At 37.7% G+C, this 18,438-nt stretch overlaps 1 protein-coding gene across 10 annotated transcripts in view; it reads right to left on the minus strand.

Moving 5' to 3' along the window:
* pank4 (pantothenate kinase 4 (inactive)) overlaps positions 1-9,975 on the minus strand; it is a 50,866-nt gene extending 40,891 nt beyond the window's left edge. For 3 of the 10 annotated variants that reach the window (XM_081357823.1, XM_081357817.1, XM_081357821.1), the window contains exons 1-7: positions 9,831-9,952; positions 9,307-9,389; positions 3,827-4,035; positions 3,518-3,701; positions 3,222-3,314; positions 2,970-3,123; positions 114-295 (exon numbers count right to left, since the gene is read on the minus strand). In XM_081357823.1, the coding sequence (XP_081213949.1) occupies positions 114-295; positions 2,970-3,123; positions 3,222-3,314; positions 3,518-3,701; positions 3,827-4,035; positions 9,307-9,389; positions 9,831-9,948 (1,023 nt within the window). In that variant the 5' untranslated portion in view covers positions 9,949-9,952. Of the gene's footprint in view, positions 1-113; positions 296-2,969; positions 3,124-3,221; positions 3,315-3,517; positions 3,702-3,826; positions 4,036-4,725; positions 4,791-9,294; positions 9,390-9,830 lie in introns of those variants that run through there. The other 7 variants (XM_081357822.1, XM_081357819.1, XM_081357824.1 and 4 more) reach the window with 6 other exon arrangements.
* Between the last annotated feature and the right edge of the window lie 8,463 nt (positions 9,976-18,438).

An 18,438-nucleotide genomic window follows, 5' to 3' on the forward strand; every position in this document is an offset into this window, starting at 1 on the left:
TATCTGGTCAGAATGGCACGTTTGACCTGATCACGTTTTCCAGCAAGCCATTTAATCATTATCGATATGTTATTACACAGCTTATGAACATTTAAAAAGTAACGGTTGGAGACCTTAGTGAAGAAGTTGATGCTATAGGTGATGGTGTGCATGGTGACGGGGTGTCCTCGAATGAAGAATCCTCCAAAATAGACTCTGGTAAGGTTATGCAGTTTGGCGTAGAGGCAGGCCAGCTGTCCAATGTCATTGCTTATCATGTGCAGTAGGCTCTTTGCCATGTCTTCTTTGGAGAACTCTTAAGTAATACATACAAACACAAAATGCCCATCTAAGTAAGGGGGATCTTATAACTGCCACGTCAGGGTTTTTCCTGGGTCAAAAATGGTCTCAGTGGTGGCGGACGAACACGGTCATCCACACACACACAGTGCTCATACAAGTGTCATTCACTTGTATGAGTAAAAAGGTTAATAATTTGTGTTGTAAATATAATTTATTCTGAAGCAACATTCTCATCAGTGTTCAACCAGCTTTGGTATATTCAAATCTGCAGATTGTCATATCTGCACCTTTAAAGGGCATTCCCCCCCAATCTTATTAAATGTATGCTTTATCTTTCATTTTACTTTTACCCTAGGCAGGGCTGATCAAATTAAATATTTACACTGAAAAATTACAACTGCATTAAATAATGTTATTAGATTGTATTAAATATCTTTGAATATACAAATAAGAAACGTTGGAAAGAACGATACATTTAAACATAACACTAAGCCGCCAGTAGGTGGCGGTTGAGGACAGTCATTGAGTCATTCATTCTTCAAACGATTTGTTCAAATGAGTGATTCATTCAGTAATGAAAATACCGTTGAGTGTTCCTGTGAGATGCGCTATGGTTCTGCTGTGATCTTTGTTTGGAACTATTTACGCTTCTGGGTAGGGTTGCACCAGCCGTTCGTAAGTTCTTTCTTAAATTGGAACGTAAAGTCCACACTAGAGGCTTAGTAACTACTAGCTAGTTTGTAACTAACTCTGAACTTTATTCCGTTGCACCATTTGTTCGTAAGGCAGAACGTAGCTAGTAGGTCGTAAGCTCTCCATAAAGTAATGCGTAGTCGCATAATATGACGTTTAGCCTCGATGATCCAATAGCATCCTTCAAATACGTGAGCAGATGTTGTGTTGAAATGCTGTGAATTTCAGTTTATCCTTCATTCTTTTGCCTCACGTTACTAACGGTAAAAATACGTTTCCATTAAATACTTGATCATGAATAGCATAAGTGTTTTTATATGTAAATAACATTCAGAAACTGTATTTGAAATGAAATGAATAAGGATCAATAAATAAATATTGATACAAAAAACATAAAAAATTACGTTTATTGATTTATGACTGATATTTGACATGCACAACATGGACCGATGCACACAGCGATGTGCTGTTTAGGATGGGTTTGTGTTAAAGATAGCCGCTAACAAAGTAATCTTTTCACATAATGTTCTCTCTCTTAAAATGTAAGTGAGTGTAAATGTCAGCATAAATAATCATATATGTTTAAAGAATTGAAGTCTGTCAGGTAAAAGAAGAGCTTATTGATGCAGTTCAGTCTGTCTGATATTTTATTCCATCCGTTACTCCTGATCGGAGGCTGCCGTAAATATTTAGTTTATACGTAGAGTTACGCTTCAACTAAGTTTAATGGTGCAACGCAAAAATATTTAGAAGTGCGCAAGTCGTTACTTAGTGTCCATTTACGTCAAAACTAGGCTAAGTTATAACTTACGCACAGCTGGTGCAACCGGCCCCTGAAGTATAAAAACAGTCACTATTGCGTCTAAAATGTAAGTGACTTAATTATAACTGTTTACTGAACTGTTGTATGAAATCAATGTCACATTTTCAATTGTGATGGTATTCAGGAAAACAGCAGTTGTTGCTTAACTATCATGCGTTAAAAATATACTCCACATTGAGAATTTTTACTGTTTTTAACAGAGTTTCTCTGTGTGCTGCGCTCATTTGTTTCCTCGAGAGGCTGCGCGAGCCTCAACAGCGCAAACTTGTTACCGTCAGTAATAGACATTTCCACTATCGATCACAACTTACAAAAAATGTAATAAAATGATAACCATTCTCTCGTTTTAGTGATTCCCTACTTTAATAACTTTTTGTTATTGACGTTGTAATCAGCTACTTATCCGGTCGGGCAAGTAAAATTCTCTTTCACTTGTGAAATCTCTTATCACATAAATCTCTTATTGACATCGTATTTATACTTCATTATAATGAAAGGATTCGTCAACGTGCAGAACTCGCGTTGAACAAAAAATTATTTTGAGCGGTGTTGAGCAGATTCTAACTATCTTAAACATATGATTGGCCATTGCATTCACGTGCTCAACAGACATAGACATGTCTGTGGATTGGCTACAAAGCTCAACACTGCAAAAACACGTTGTAAATATTAACCTTTGACGCTCTTCACAGGAGAGTTTTAAAGAACCCTGCTATCAGCGGGTACCGGCACTGCAGAACGGCAGGTATCATCAAATGAAATTATCAAATAAATCTTTGGCGGGACAAAGATTAATTTTAGTGGTCGCCAAAATATTTTCAAAGCAGGAAAAACCCTGCAAGTAAACTATTCCTTAATTTAAATACATGGTGCTAAACAGTGCATATGTAATAATAAAGATGTTAAGTACGTTGTGGCATATTCACCAGCCAAACACTCTGCTGGTCTCTTGTTTGTTTTTATATTACTTTAGACCTTCAAAAGACCACTGCAGGTCTCTGTTATATTTCCCTCATACACACCTTTGTGAAACCAAAGACCTTTGGCTTTTTTTGACAATAATAACACTGCCCACTGGGTGAAGGGTCAAATGACTCTTCTTGGGTGAGGAAAACAGATCATACAATAAACTGCCTCTCGTTACAATCAAAGCACATGATCATTACTTTACCTTTGTCTGTGGTGGCTGATTTCCCAAAGCTACTTGCAATGAGGTCACCAGTTAAACCCAGGGACCCATAAGCACCTCCATAGATGTCTTTAACAAGCATATCCACATTTGTGTGTTGTCCTTTGGAAGCTAACTGCAAAAGTTCATCAAACCTCTAAGACGGAGAATGGGAATGGAAATTCAAAATAAGTAAGTGCATGAAAAATAAAGAATAAACAGAAATTCCTAGTAAAAATTCACAAAATGAACCACCTTAGTTTTTGTGAGTAAAGCTCCAAGACCCCAAAAAGTTCCACCACCTATAGAGCTGCCACCAATACGCTCAAATTTGTCCTCTGATTCAACCTTCAAAAAAAAAAAAAAAAAAAACATATGGACGCTCCCTTTAGAAAGTCACAGTCCACACTCCACAAACTCAGCATTTCTGTGTGTGTGTGTGTGTGTGTGTGTGTGTGTGTGTGTGTGTGTGTGTGTGTGTGTGTGTGTGTGTGTGTGTGTGTGTAGTGTGTCAATGTCACAAAGACATGTAGACCCAGTGCAAGATGTACCTTTACTATTGAGACTCCAGATCCAATGTTTATAAGCAGGTATGGGAAGATGTCCGGGTGTGTATTCTGGAACCGGAATTCAGAATCAGCGTGTCTGGCATACACAAAAGCCTCATGGGGGATATTCTTCAGAACAAAGTTGCATCCCTTAATCAGACAAGTCATTTCATCCTCTTTGTCCACTCTAAGAGAAAAAAATATATACAACTACCATTACAACAATACACAATAAATGCTTGATTATTCAAATCCTTGAACTCAAAGCATGTCTGTATTGCTGTTCTCAGTAAGCTCTAAAATTCTACTCACTTTAGCTTTAACTTTTTCTCAATCAAATCCTTGAACTTGTGCGCCCCTCCACCAGTTGCTTTGATAACTTTGGTTTCTGTGTTAACCAAGTGGTCCTTAATGAAATCCAGGCAGGTTTCAATGTAAGCATTCTCAAACTTGATAAAGTGAAGACGGGCAGTAATCTCTTCCTGTACAGATATCTCATAAAGAGGGTCACCATCTGTTTCCTGGAAACCAGTAAAAATAAAAAATTATAATACATGATTAAATAGACATGACATCCACAGGTAAAATGACAAGACTAAGACTTCAATTAATAATAATACAATAATTATATTTATTATAAATGATAATTATAACTGTATAATTATTGTTGTAAGTTAACTAATGTTTACATACAAAATATTACTGTAAAGTGCTACCATAATTTAAATATAATATGTATAATATAATATTACAACTAGATTCAAACCAACTATTACAACTAGATAGTTTTAACCAACATGATTCTAGAAAATAACCAGATTTATTTTCAAGACATGACATTCCAAGACAAGTATCACTCTAATAACAGATGGACAAGCATATATTTGGATAGTGTACTTATCCATAAAGTCAGACACTTATAACTATGCCATAAGTGATTACTCATGGAGATACTTAATATAGGTAAATCCATTGTCAGGTTATTCTCACACATACTGAGGATGTGTATAATCCTATGCAGTTACTACTACTGTAGCTACCGATTAGGCAATCATTACTTTATTATGTTCACACTGGTGAGTGTTTCTGCATTTGTTCAACAAGACAATCAACAAGAAACCAGTACTAAAATGTCTTTGTTTGCATTACTTTTTCCTAAATAACATGTGTTAAAACCAAGTATAAAGTTATATAGTATAAATAATACCCACAAAATATAGAGTTTTTTATCTTCTTATTTGTTATTGCCATGTCAGCATCAAGTTATTTTCACTACCTAAAAAAAATAATAATAATTTGTATTTCATTATTTTCTACCACAAACTTTTGATCAGCAATTAAATATTATGATTAATAACTATTAATTATTAACAGTCACCTTTTTTCATAAAATCCTGAGTAAACACTAAAAAAAAAAAGTGTACAGATCGTGGCGGCCTCGGAGCCTAAAAACCAAGCTAACTCAGATAATTCTGTGTTTTGAGCGATTCGGACGACATTACCAAAAGAGATGATGTCTGAAATGTTTACTTTGTAAATACCCATTACAGGCCCGGCGTCAAGGGGGGGCTTAGCCCCCCCTAAGATGATCTCAAGCCCCCCTTGCGGTGATCTGAATGATGATTATGTGACTGAGCGTTCGTGCAGGGTTCGTCTAAACACTTTATGAATAAGATAACAATAAACGAGAACTGCCTGAACTGTTCTTTACTTTAGGCTATTAAACGTCTTTTCACACACGTGAGAGAAAAATCCGAAGACCGTGACACCCCAAGTATGCAATGCATGACCTTAATTGCATTGAATTTTTGAATTTTAGCCCCGAGGTTAAAATGCATTGCACACATAGAACGAGCGCCAGCACATCCAGAATTAATGTGCATAATACACAATCAAACATAAGGTCTGTTACAATTATTAGGCTACTTTTATTATCAAATCAATATTAGGCTACAATTAATTAGCCCCGCAATAATCTCATAGCGCATCACTGCATAACCGACGCGCAGCGATGAAGATGTTATATTAGTCCTCATTTAAAAAACAACGTGTTTAACATGAAATAATTCTCATTTTTTTCACCATGGGCCACAAGAGAAATATTAAGAAAATAAATTAAGGTTAGGCCTATACGTTATCAGCACATGTTAAGTAGATTCAGCTCTCATCGGTCAGTTTTTAGTTTCACTTTCTATAGTGAAAAATTGAATGGGATTTGATAGTACTTCTCCACCGACATAACTCACCTTCGCTCAAAGTGCTCGCCTTCATAGTTTAAAATGCAAATATGTCAAATGTTGCGACGTGACGTTTTTCTTTTTCAACAATTGCGCAGAATGATGGACAACAATCACATTTCGCCGCGATATCCCCACGAAATATTTCCAATCACATTTCGCGCACGTCTTATTAACCCCCCCCCCCCCCCCCCCCCCCCGTCGTCACGCAAGCCCACCTAAAAATTGTAAAAGCCCCCCCAAGTAGTTTGTCCTGGAGCCGGGACTGACCCATTATCCTTAATTTGATTGGTGGTGCACTTGTTAAAAACAATCACCGAAATCAAAGCAACATGCACAGGTAGAGCTCATGTCCTTTCCGAGGTGCCCTTTTTTTTGGTGGTGGTGTTTTTTTGTTTGTTTGTTTTTTCAATAAATCAATGCTATTTGTCACCCTTTATGTCTGTCTGTCTATTTATACAAATATCTAGCCAATGAAAGTTCTTAAAAAGAGCTTGAGTAAATCTTGTTCGATCCTCAAACTGTCATTAAACCTGATAACTCCGCCTCCTCTATTTTGACTGAAAGAACTGAAGTTCCGCAGCAGCCGCACAAGCAGACAGCAGCTGAATGAAGTTTTGCAAGGGTAAACAAAGATCTTTTTGTTTGAATAATTACTAAACACTATGTCTATAAAGGCTCATATTTTATTTATTTGATATCTGACTAAGACATGTGGGATCTCAGAGAGAGGTCTAGCATTTGCCATCTAGTCATAGCCAATACATAGGCTACACTTAAATAGCCTGTGCATACAGTAGCATTTCATCTTTTATAAAATGAGATTTTGGCCAAATGTATTTTACAACAGGAAAAACTGAGCGCCTATATAGCTACAACAAACTAGTTTGTAACCTGTTGATGAAAATGTAATGTGATGCCGCCGGCGCCGTTTTAATGACGGACTGTCACGGACAAAATGAAAATTTGCACACATTTGCTGGTCAAAAACCCTGTAACTACATTTGAGTTTGACTGTTGTAAAATGTTAACAATATATCGATAAGTAATACAACAACATATAATTTGTTTTTACCATCGAAAAAAAAAAAAGAGACTGAGACACTGAGTGATCCTCGTCACCTAGATAGATTTCAAAGAAATTTCTTCTTTGATTTATGATTGCTGCAGATACACTTAATTTATTAACATTTAATCATGTTATGGTAATAATATTAAATTATGGTTAATTAAAGGCTGTTAATATTAGGGCTGTAACGATACGCGATACGAAATCGAAATCGCGACACTCGGATCCACGATCCTGTTTCGCGGTGTGAGAAGGCAAAATCGCAACACACCCCTTCCAACTCTCAGAGTAACGGCCGTTTCACACATACTCCGTTTGCAGTGCGTATGCGGTGCATATTTTTTCCGTAGCCTACCCATGTTAACCGGTCAGAGCTTTCAGACTGCACACGGTTGCCGTCTGTCGATCCGTTCCAGTTGCCGTGTGTATACAGCAGTGCAGCGATCGTTTCCGCAACGAGTATTTCTTTTGTGCTGCACGCGCTGAATTAAAGTGACAGCGCATGGTTCGTGGTCAAAATGAAAACAGATTGACAATAAATGCGATTAATTAAATAAAATGTAGTAATTTCACCATAAATGTATTTAATTAAATACTACCTTTTTCACTTTAAGACTGGGGAAAAGCAAGAAAAAACACAATTTACCTCAATTTGTAAGGTTTGATTGGTGGTTTGCAGCACAGGCAGTAAGCCTCAGTTACCTCAGTGTGAAACAGTAGCCATTTAATTTAGCCTACTTTGTAAATGTAAGAGAACTTGATTGAAGGAGAATTTTCAACATGCTCGAATCATCACCACAATGGAGTTTAGTTCGGTTTGTTTTTCAACAGTATTTTGTTACAAAGAAAACATACGTGTTATAGCTTTGGCTATTTAGCCTATTTATTTTATATATGGCTATTTATATTGTTAATAATTTGCATAGTTAATCTTGTTCTTTGGTGTTCAGTTTGTAAAGGTTTTACAAATGTTATTTAATAAAAAATATTGTTTTAATAAAAATCATTCTTTTTTTTTCTCCCCCCCCCAAAAAAAAAAAATCGTGATACGAACCGAATCGTGGGTCAAAAATCGTGATACGAACCGAATCGTGGATTTGGTGTATCGTTACAGCCCTAGTTAATATGCACGTATTCGCTATCTAGCTAATTTTTTAATCTATAGTAGGCTAGCCTATTCTATACTCTCCGCTCGTCTTTACATGTATAAATGTAGTAAAACATGTTTTTTTAGGGCTAAAGCAGTCCTGAAACCAGTCCTGAAACCCTGTATATCTATATTATCTATATTATTATTATGGTTGTTATTAATAGTGAATAAATCTAAAGCTTTTGAGACTATTATTTAGTGTTATTAAATTTGTCATGAAGATGTGACCATTTCTTTCTTTTATGTAGACTTACTAAATAATCTTAATATAAAAACACATTCAACACATGCCCCTCAAAAGGTATGTGCACGGCCCTGCAAAGCAATGTGTAGACACTGGCCCTTCTCATGATCTCACTTTTTTACCTGAATTTCCCCCTTTCATATACGTGCCATGCTAAAAGTCCTGTTCACACTGACAGGGATTAAGTTGTTGGTGGTCACAAATTCACTGTTCTGTTGGTTTCTAATAGTCGCTCATACTAAGAATAAACTAAGGTATGACCATTAGAACCCTGGCCAGTTAAAATGAAATGCACTACCTCCTGCAATACCTTAATAGACTGGGATCTAATGCAAGGTTCCTATTTGTAGACAGTCAGTTTAGTTTACTTTCAACACCAAGTTATGATTAACTATTAATATCTCCTATTTGAGCTAATTTGTTACACCATCAAGCAGGAACTTAACTGACAGTGGTGATAGCTATCTATTGCAGCTGAACACACTTAAAACAGTGGAGATGACCTTTTTAGACAAAGGGACAGCGGTGTCAGCATATCCTTGGTCACCAAATCAGACAATCAGTAAACTAAAAGAATAATTGGTACTATCTCTGCACTCCTGCCCTTTAGTAAGCGGTATAGAGCACTGAGCCCCAAAACATCCAGAAACAAAAACAGGTCCTAACCTGAAGCCATACATATTCATAACAGACATTTAACATACAATATTCTCTTTTACAGTTTCCTCTGAAATATTATGTTGAAAAAGTACATAATGCAAACATACATTTATACTGTTCCATTTTCTTTTTTAAAAATTCTTACATTTACTCTTCTTTATTCATGATATATGTTGTATATTTTAGATGCAAGTGCTCAGAGACCTTGTGTGTTAGTACACTTGATTAATGAAGCTTTTCAGGGGCTGAAATAAATGACTGATTTATATAATATTATTCAATCTAACATTAATTAATATTTGTTTTGTTTTTTACTTTGTTTTTTAAGTCTATTAATTTCTCATCCAAATTTCTGATACTCCCTCCCTTGTCTCCAAACAAAAGGACCCTATGTCATGGGGTTAAATTAGAAAATCTTACCTGCAAGCTTACCTTCGCTTTATGATCAAATGACCTGACTTTGGCAACTTTGTGCTGAACAGTGGAATAATAGGCCAGTTTTGTCAAAGAGCCACCTGTCAGATAAGATGAGGTCAAATCGTTTCTTTATTCTATATTTACATACACTTAACCTTATCGTATACGATAATCATTCTGTTATTAACACATTACACCAGGGGTAACTGTTAAAGTCCATCAAAAACTATTGACAATTATAATAATAATGATGATGATGATGATTGCACTTTGCAGTCCAGAAGAACAAATACAGATCTCATCGTTAGGGTTTATTTCTATAATCAACATTATTCAGTTGATATCTACAGCCTCGACGTCTCCATTATAAATGTTTGATGATGTTTCTCACATACATTGAATGAACTGTCAGATTAGCAGCACGCGCTAACAGGTTTGAGCACAGCCCTGCCCAACAAACTCTGCCACGTCCAAACTCCACAAGTGACTGTACTGCGAACAAGAACAGAAAAAGAGTGGAAGTTTGCTTGTGATGATACCTATATCTATAGCGAACCTCTTGGCGTTCTCCAAATTGCGGAAGATTTCATCCGGAGGGAGTGTTATGCTCTTATCCATGCTGTGAGATCCTCTATCCGCCCCTCCAGACAGCGCCATCTTACTGCGAATATTTTAGCGAACTGCGACGCAACGTGAGCGACGCAGAGTTATGGCGAAATTTTACAGTAAAAGTCCCATGCGCAGAATAGAATAGAATAGAATAGAATAGAATAGAATAGAATAGAATAGAATAGAATAGAATAGAATAGAATAGAACTATTTACTTTTCAATCTGAAACAATTAAATTACCAACATCATTACCTCCATTAATCTGAGAATAAGATGGGTAACAATTTAATATTAAACTATTTAACACAGTTAACATTAAAATGATCATTCAGATTCCTATACATTTCCATTTATTAACAATTTTATAACATGCCAGTCAACATCTGTAGTATAGTTTATAGGATGCATGATCTGCTGATATCACAGATATATATTTTTTAAACAAAATGTTGTATGGGTAATTGAAGTAAATGACAAATTAAAACAAATTCGAACCAAAAAAAAAAACTACTGAACCAAACTGCAAGCCAAGACCATAAACTGGTCATTATCAATCTCATAATGAAATACATAACATATGTTCTTAATACTTCCGAATACTACTAGTCCAGTCATTTTAAGCCAAAATGGGGGTCAACCTTGAACAAATTGCAACAGAACAAACTCAACTGATTTTGTATTCATACACCTATTCATTCTTTTTCTCACGTGAATATGGTAAACATTTTAACCTTTAGATATCACCATAAAAATTAATGAGTTGATTACTTACATCAAGACAAACAAAAAATGCATTACAAGTTTTTTTTAAATTGTTTGTTAACATGGACAAACGGTGCATAATCTAATTACGTATGTGCTAATTTGCATAAATACCATAACAGATCTAAACATTGGGTATAGCCAGGCGAAAATGTCTTTTTGAATCTTGACAAATAACGTTTGAACATTTGATTTAATTGCTCCAAATAAATAATAGTAATTAAATAAAAATACAAAATCGAACTAAAGAAAATAAATCTTATAAAAGTTATGCAGGCACACATTTAACAATAATTCTCAAGTGAAAAATAAATCAAAACTCCATACAAATGGAGTTAATCCTTAGGCGCCTTTCATCTCCTTTAACTCTAACCCTACTCAAACTTATCCTATGTATTTGCATGTTTAATGGGATGCATTCATAGATATGAAATATTATTATAACAAAATATAAATACAGAAATATATGATTATTTGTGTTTTGTTAGCTTAAGTTTCAGTGTGGATTGTTTGTGTAACCTTTAGACGTTAATGAAGATAATTTAATATTTTGTCTAAATCATGCAGAAAAACCATCTAATTCCAAAGGGACTACTATTAAATATGTGTACCTTGAAATACAATGCAAGTCGCTTTGGATAAAAGTGTCTGCCAAATGGATAAATGTAAAATAATATCTATTGCCACTGTATATTAAAAAATAACTCCAGATGTACATATTTCCATGAACAGCAGCCTTTTTAAAGTGGATTTTAATGATAATTAAATTTGTCCCGTTTTGTCTGTTTAAAAATACTGCTATCACAAAAAGGGTAGTGAACATTTCTGCAGCATGTTGTGCATTGCTCCAAAGAAAATTTAACAAATGCTATAAAATACAACGCTTAACAACAAATTAAATCACAAACCATAAATATGTAACCTAACAAAGTGATACAATCCAACTATAAAAAACCCAATAGCCTACATCAGGGGTGTCAAACTCAGGCTACGTTTACACGGAAACGATCTGAAGAGAAAACGCAAAAGTGATCACTTTTTATTCTGCGTTTAGACGAGCGTTATGGGGGGGAAATCTACGTGCATACGGTGACGCAAAAGTGTGTGAAATTCAATGTAGTATGCACTCCAGGCGGCTAGGTGGCAATGTGAAGCACTGATCGGTGCCTTCACAGACTTTTGCGTTTTTACCGTTTAGACGGAAACGCGACGGTGGAGCGTTTTTAAGATTTTCACCCTGGAGGGTGGTTTCACCTTTTTGCGTTTTTAAGCCCCAAAAACGCAGTCGCCGTCTAAACGAAAGGCACATCTGATCAAATATTTTTACGTTGTCACCCGGGAGCGTTCTCGTGTAAACAGGGCCTCAGTTCCTGGAGGGCCACAGCCCTGCAGAGTTTAGCTTCAACCCTAATTAAACACACCTGATCAGCTAATCAAGTCCTTCAGTCTTATTTGAAAACTGCAGGTGCAGGCCCGGAGTGGGTAATCGGGAGAATCGGGAGAATTCCCGGTGGGCCGCTTCACTTTTGGGCCGGTCGAGGAAAGGTTTTTTTTTTTTACATTTCAATGTCACGTTAGTTAGCCTACATAGGCTACACACGTTTCACATTCTGACACCGCAGCGCACAGCCTCTGCATGGGTTGTACCATGTGAGAGAGTTCTCCCCTCCTATAGAGTTGGTTGGGTCCATAGTCCGTCTTTTCCAAAACGTTTTCTCAGGTGGGCTACCGCGGCATCGCCGGCGCCTACCAATAGCTGGGCCGGCCCTACCGTAACGGTGCGCATCAGGGAGGATGGATGGGAGGAAGAGGCCAGGAGGTATGGAAGCTTTTTTCCGCCGCAGAATAAAACATTTTAAAAGATAATTGCGACTTTTTATCTCACAATTGCGAGTTTACATCTCGCAATTCTGACTTTATTTCTCAGAATTGCGAGATATAAAGTCAAAATTGCGTGAAATAAAGTCGCAATTGCGTGTTATAAAGTCAGAATGAGAGATATAAAGTCAGAATTGCGTGATATAGGCTAGTCGCAATTGTGAGTTATAAAGTCAGAATTGCGAGATATAAATACAGAATAGTGTGAAATAAAGTCGCAATTGCGTCTTATAAAGTCAGAATTGCAAGATATAAAGTCAGAACTGCGTGAAATAAAGTCGCAATTGTGTTATAAATTCAGAATTGCGAGATATAAAGTCAGAATTGTGTGAAATAAAGTCGCAATTGCTTCTTATAAAGTCAGAATTGCAAGATATAAAGTCAGAACTGCGTGAAATAAAGTTGCAGTTGCTTATAAAGTCAGAACTGCAAGATATAGAGTCAGAATTGTGATATAAAGTCGCGTTATAAAGTCAGAATTGCGAAATATAAAGTCAGAATTGTGTGAAATAAAGTCGCAATTGCTTATAAAGTCTAAGTGAATTATTATTTAACCTTTACATTATTTGTTATTAAAGGTCCCATGACATGCTACTTTTTGTAGGCTTTAATATAGGCCTTAGTGGTCCCTAGTACTGTATCTGAAATCTCTTTCCAAAAATTCAGTCTCGGTGCAGAATTATAGCCACTATAAGCCAGTCCCAGAATGAGCTTCCTTCAGACGGGCCGTTTCGGTGTCTGTAGCTTTAAATGTTAATGAGGAGGAGATAGGCGGCGTAAGGTGGAGGGTGGGTGTGGCCTTGACCATCTGCGGCAACGGTAGACCATGCATGTTTACATTGGATATATTGCAATGGCACGGAGACACGCAGTCGTTCAAGAATTTCAGTTTGACCCAGAATCTGATCCAGATGGAGAAGCAACGGATGAAGAAGTTGCAACTCAGCGGCTCCAGCAGGACGTTTCCGAATGGTTAGTTTAAAATATTATGTCTGGACTTTATTCGGATGGTTTAGTTATTATCATGTAGCTAACGCTAACCTACTGTTGCCTTTTCACGAGAGATCTGTAACATCTGTAATTTATCTTATTACAATTACATCAAGCTCTGCGATCTTGAAATGCGGATATCGCGCACGCCGTATAACCAACAGGAAAACGCTATCCAAATAACAAAGAAGTGTACAACACTCGCGTTACAGTGTGTGTATTCACACACATACTTGATGCTATCTAACTTTACATTAGCGCAAGTAACTGCATAGCTAATGTTACAGCCACATTCTACGTGTAACAAGCTAGGTAACCATAAACAGTAAAGCAACAACTTGTATTATTAGTTGACTTACTTGTCCGAGGTGTAACGTTAGCTGAGCCAAAGAGAGTTGGTACTGATCCAGACTTTAGTTTCAGACGTTCAGCAAGCCCAGCTCTGTATTAACCCTTCGGTGTTCATTTGTACATCCAATTATTGAGCAATTATTGAGAAATTATTATGCTTCGCTCGCTCAAAAGCCATTATATCTCTCGTGGACAAACTAAAATCGCGCGCGCGCGTTCCTACTTCCTAGCTCATTTTCTCATGGGCAGAAAATATTCTCTGGGCGGGCAAAGCAGAGACAGGGGAGGTAACATTCCTCCTTATAACGTCATAAGGAGGAGATTCAAGATCAGCGCGGTTGAGCCTCCATTTTCTCAAAGGCAGAGAAAGATAGCAAAAGCTCGATTTACACCGATTAAAATTTCTAGAAACTTGGGGACCATATACAGGCTAGGGGAAGTCTTATTAATGTTAAAAAACCCCAGAAAGTGAAAATTTCATGTCATGGGACCTTTAATACAAACTACACAATAGTAAGAGCTGAACTGTTGCTTCATTTATCCAATTTAGAAAAAGTGCTAATTTAGAATTCCACCATGGAAAAAAGTGGACCGGTCTTGGGCCTGAAACTCCTGGGCTGAAAAGTGGCCCCACTCCGGCCCTGTGCAGGTGTGTGTGTGTGTGTGTGTTGAAGCAGGGTTGGAACAAAACTCTGTAGGGCTGTGGCCCTCCAGGAACTGAGTTTGACACCTGTGGCCTACATGATCAAGTGCCATCGTCACAATTCTCACTTAGTCACATTTATTAAGTAAAGTCACCTTTATTTATATAGCACTTTTTACAATACAGATTGTTTCAAAGCAGCTTTACATGGATCATAGGAAAATAATGCAACAAAGTTTGTCTCGGCAGATCTAGAACAAAATAGTGTCATAATCCAGCTTAAGTAGGTTCAGTGTTGATCATTTCTGTTGTAAAAAAGTTATTCATTCAGTTAATTAATCTATATAACGTTACATTAGCCATTCTGGAGAAAACTGTGATGTTATCACCCAGCTCAGTTCAGTTCTCATATAATGGTGTCAATGACAGATCAATAGTATTGTTGAATATTAACTTACAAAATACTTAGAGCCGTTTTGTATAAACGTAACGTTAAGTATGTTGTATCCAACAAAGATATAACTTATTTTTAGCTTCTTCTCTTCTTCTTTTCCTTGTTCTACCGTGTTAAACATAAACTCCGTCCACTTCCGGCATCAGACTTTGACACCGCCCACTTCCGGCATCAGACTGTCAGGCTGGAGCAAGCATAGATATCATATAAAGGCTAGATGGCTCGTCCGCGCTGCTGGCCAATGGAGCTCGACATCCGCACACGGCGGCCATCTTACGACAGGGTGCTCGCTCACCCATAACATGGTGCATGTACTTTTAAATAACCATAACTTGCTAAATTTTCTACCGATTTTCAAACGGTTTGGTTTGTTATAAACGTCAGAGATGTAGCTATTATACTGCATACATATGAATAATTATGTTCAAAATGTTTAAGCATTCAGAATTATAGCCACGTTAATAACGTTTGTAAGAAACCAAACCGTTTGTAAATCCGTCCAGATTTCAGCGAGATAAGAGGATTTGTGTGCGTGCTGCTCACTCACCTTAATTCACAGAGCCCTGTCCTAAGATGGCCGCCGGTGATGCCGGAAGTGACTCCGCCTTGAGCCATCTAGCCTTTATATGATATCTATGGGAGCAAGCGGCAACATTCTGATCTGAAAAATGAAGCCTACCTGGAAGTGCGAAAAACTGCAATACATTGAAAATCCGCTAGGGCGAGGTCCCAAAAGGGAGCAAATGTCCATAGCCCCCATGTTAAAATGTCCGTTTTCACAGCATAAATTCATGTTTTTACAGGTTGGTCCCATGGACTTTTATTGTATTTTTCGATAGGTTCCGAGTGCCTGACAACCATGAGGGCTGTGAATTTTTTTCTACTCGTTAGTTTAGATCGTATTTAGATATAAAATGTATGACAATAAGGGCGTGGTTAACTTTGATTGACAGCTTGATTGACAGCTGACAAGGCAGCGCCACGGAGAATGACAATATAAGAAGCGCCATTTTTTAATACAGTTGAAATATAATACTACTGTTTCTGTATCATGAAATGTAGTTTTAAGAGTTTTTCAGACGAGAATGTAGTTGTTTAAAGTCCACATGAAATCAAAATTGACCATATTTACTTTGTTTGCCTAAATTGATCATTTTGTGGTGAACAATTCATCCATGCAAGTCAAAAAAATTTTGGCTTCGTAATCTTTAATCAAAATCTGAAAATGCCCCTCCCCTCTGCTTTGGAGGACCTTCCCTGATGACGTAGGTTTGAGGACTTGGGTTGGGAAACGCTTAACCACTCCCCTCAAACCGTTAGTCTGTTATGAGCAGAGATGGAGAGGAGGAGCGCTAGAGTAAAACCCCGCCCTCTGTTCAATATTCCGTTTCACTGGGAAATACGTCACAACACTGGAGAAAAGTCGTTTGCAACTTCCGGTTCACGCGGATTTTAAAGCTCAAATCTGTGGTTTATTTATAAAGATTTATGAAAATTGTATCCAGTTGTGAGATCCAGCGATGACCGGGCGCTCGGCGCTCATGTACCCCGCCTGGAACAGCCTTTCCTCGGCTAGTCGTTCTGAGGTTTGCCGCTGACTCTGGCGTCTCTCTAGTGGTTAAACATGAGATATAATTCGTCTTGTGTGTATCTAACGGGTGATTTTTGGTCTCGTAAATCTATAATTTGTTCCCTGGCTAATCGTTTTGGCTGAGGGGAAGTTTCATAACTTTATAAGCTAACTTTACCGTTGTATGGTTAGACTAGATCGAGCGCTGACTTTGTATGTTTGACTGAATTGTTTGCTTTATTTGTTCTTGTAACTTTACCTTTTACTTATACTTTTATAATAGCTAATATTGATAAAACTGAAATTTAACAAAAAGAGACTGGGTTGAGTTTTGTCATTTTAAATTTTAATACAACGAATATGATCTGTAATGTTGTTTACTGCAACATCTGTTGTTTAGTACAAATGCACATATTGCCTGGACCATATTAAAATGTTTAATATTTTTATATTATATTTAAAACGAAAAGAGGCAGGTTTGTGTTTTACATTTTGTTTTGTTTTATAAATAGGCAAACGTTATTTGCAGTGAATATAATCAATACGCGTTGCCTGAACCACATTTGTGTGGCTATAATGTTTAAGATTTCTTTAAATGAAAACGAAAAGAGTTAGTATGGTGTTTTATAACATATTTCGTTGCCTAAAATATACACAGAGATAACCGAAGTAGCAGAGCGAGCTGAGTGACGCGCGCTGCGTCAGAAGGTGGGCGGGGTTAGGATTTCCCAAGATTTTCCAAGATGGCGCCGCCCATACCCCCCATAAACGGCTTCAAACCATAGACAGTAAAAGAAATGGACACAGCGACCCCATTGGAACTCAATTGAGACAAGTGAAGCCCATTTTTAGCGATTTCTTAGCACTTCCTTTCCTGACGCGCAGACTCAAACCGAGCAAAGCGTTACACGGACCACGTGAGCAACCCGTCTATCTTCTAGTAGCTGTGCCAAGAGAAATCTGAATCATTCCCTTCCAAATCTTGCAGAGCCGGAGAGTGTGAGTAGGAATTGTCCATGAGCTTGGAGCAGGAGCAACTTTTGCTAGGTATTCTGGTTAATTATATTGTCATTTTGCCTCCACGTCCCCCCGATTGCACGCGAGCTTCTCCTCCTGTCCATACGGTAATCTCTCTACTGTGCGACAGAGAGTCGCTTGGTTATGACGCAATCGTTAGCCTACTTTTACAAAAACTGCTTCTACGGGGCCATAACATAAGCTACAAGGTAATGGAGCATTTTATACATTGTCGTGTTTCTTTAGAAATAAATAAAGGACAAATGGAGTCTTCAAACCCCTCAGATGTAAAGTTAATCGCTGTCAAAGTGACGCCAAAATGAATGGGAGTCAATGGGATGCTAACTGCAGGTGAAGTTCTGCTACAAGATGGTGGCACGCGGCCGGCTTCAACTTCCGGTCGACTTCCTTCCCGCCTGCTTCAAACCCGTTCTTCAGAAAGTCTATGGGTGAGGTCACAGACGCTTTGTCCATATTTTTTACAGTCTATGGGCTGGAGCTGTCGTCCTCACACTGTTATGACGTATGGTTCTGCGGTTGGTTATTATTGGGGGTTTGGGGAGGTGCGCGCGCAGTCTGCGGAGACTCGCGCTGCGGAGCCAGGCGAAAATATAAACAAAGCCCGGAAAAACGGTGCCAAGCCACACAGCCACGGAGGAAACACAGTCAGCCAATAGCTGCGCTGCTAGGAGTGCTCGCATCTGATAGGCGGAACTAGACCAATGAAACATCAGCTCCGACTATTAAAATTTGCATATACAACGCAATGAAAGCTAAGGCTGCACTGATCCAGGGCAGACACAACACAATAAGCACTCAATCATGAAAGTAAACAGTGTCAAGGGTGGTAGCGGTGACAGCTGTATTAAACA

The sequence above is a fragment of the Scardinius erythrophthalmus genome, assembly GCF_964197995.2.
Source record: "Scardinius erythrophthalmus genome assembly, chromosome: 25".
In the NCBI taxonomy this organism is placed as follows: Eukaryota; Metazoa; Chordata; class Actinopteri; order Cypriniformes; family Leuciscidae; genus Scardinius; species Scardinius erythrophthalmus.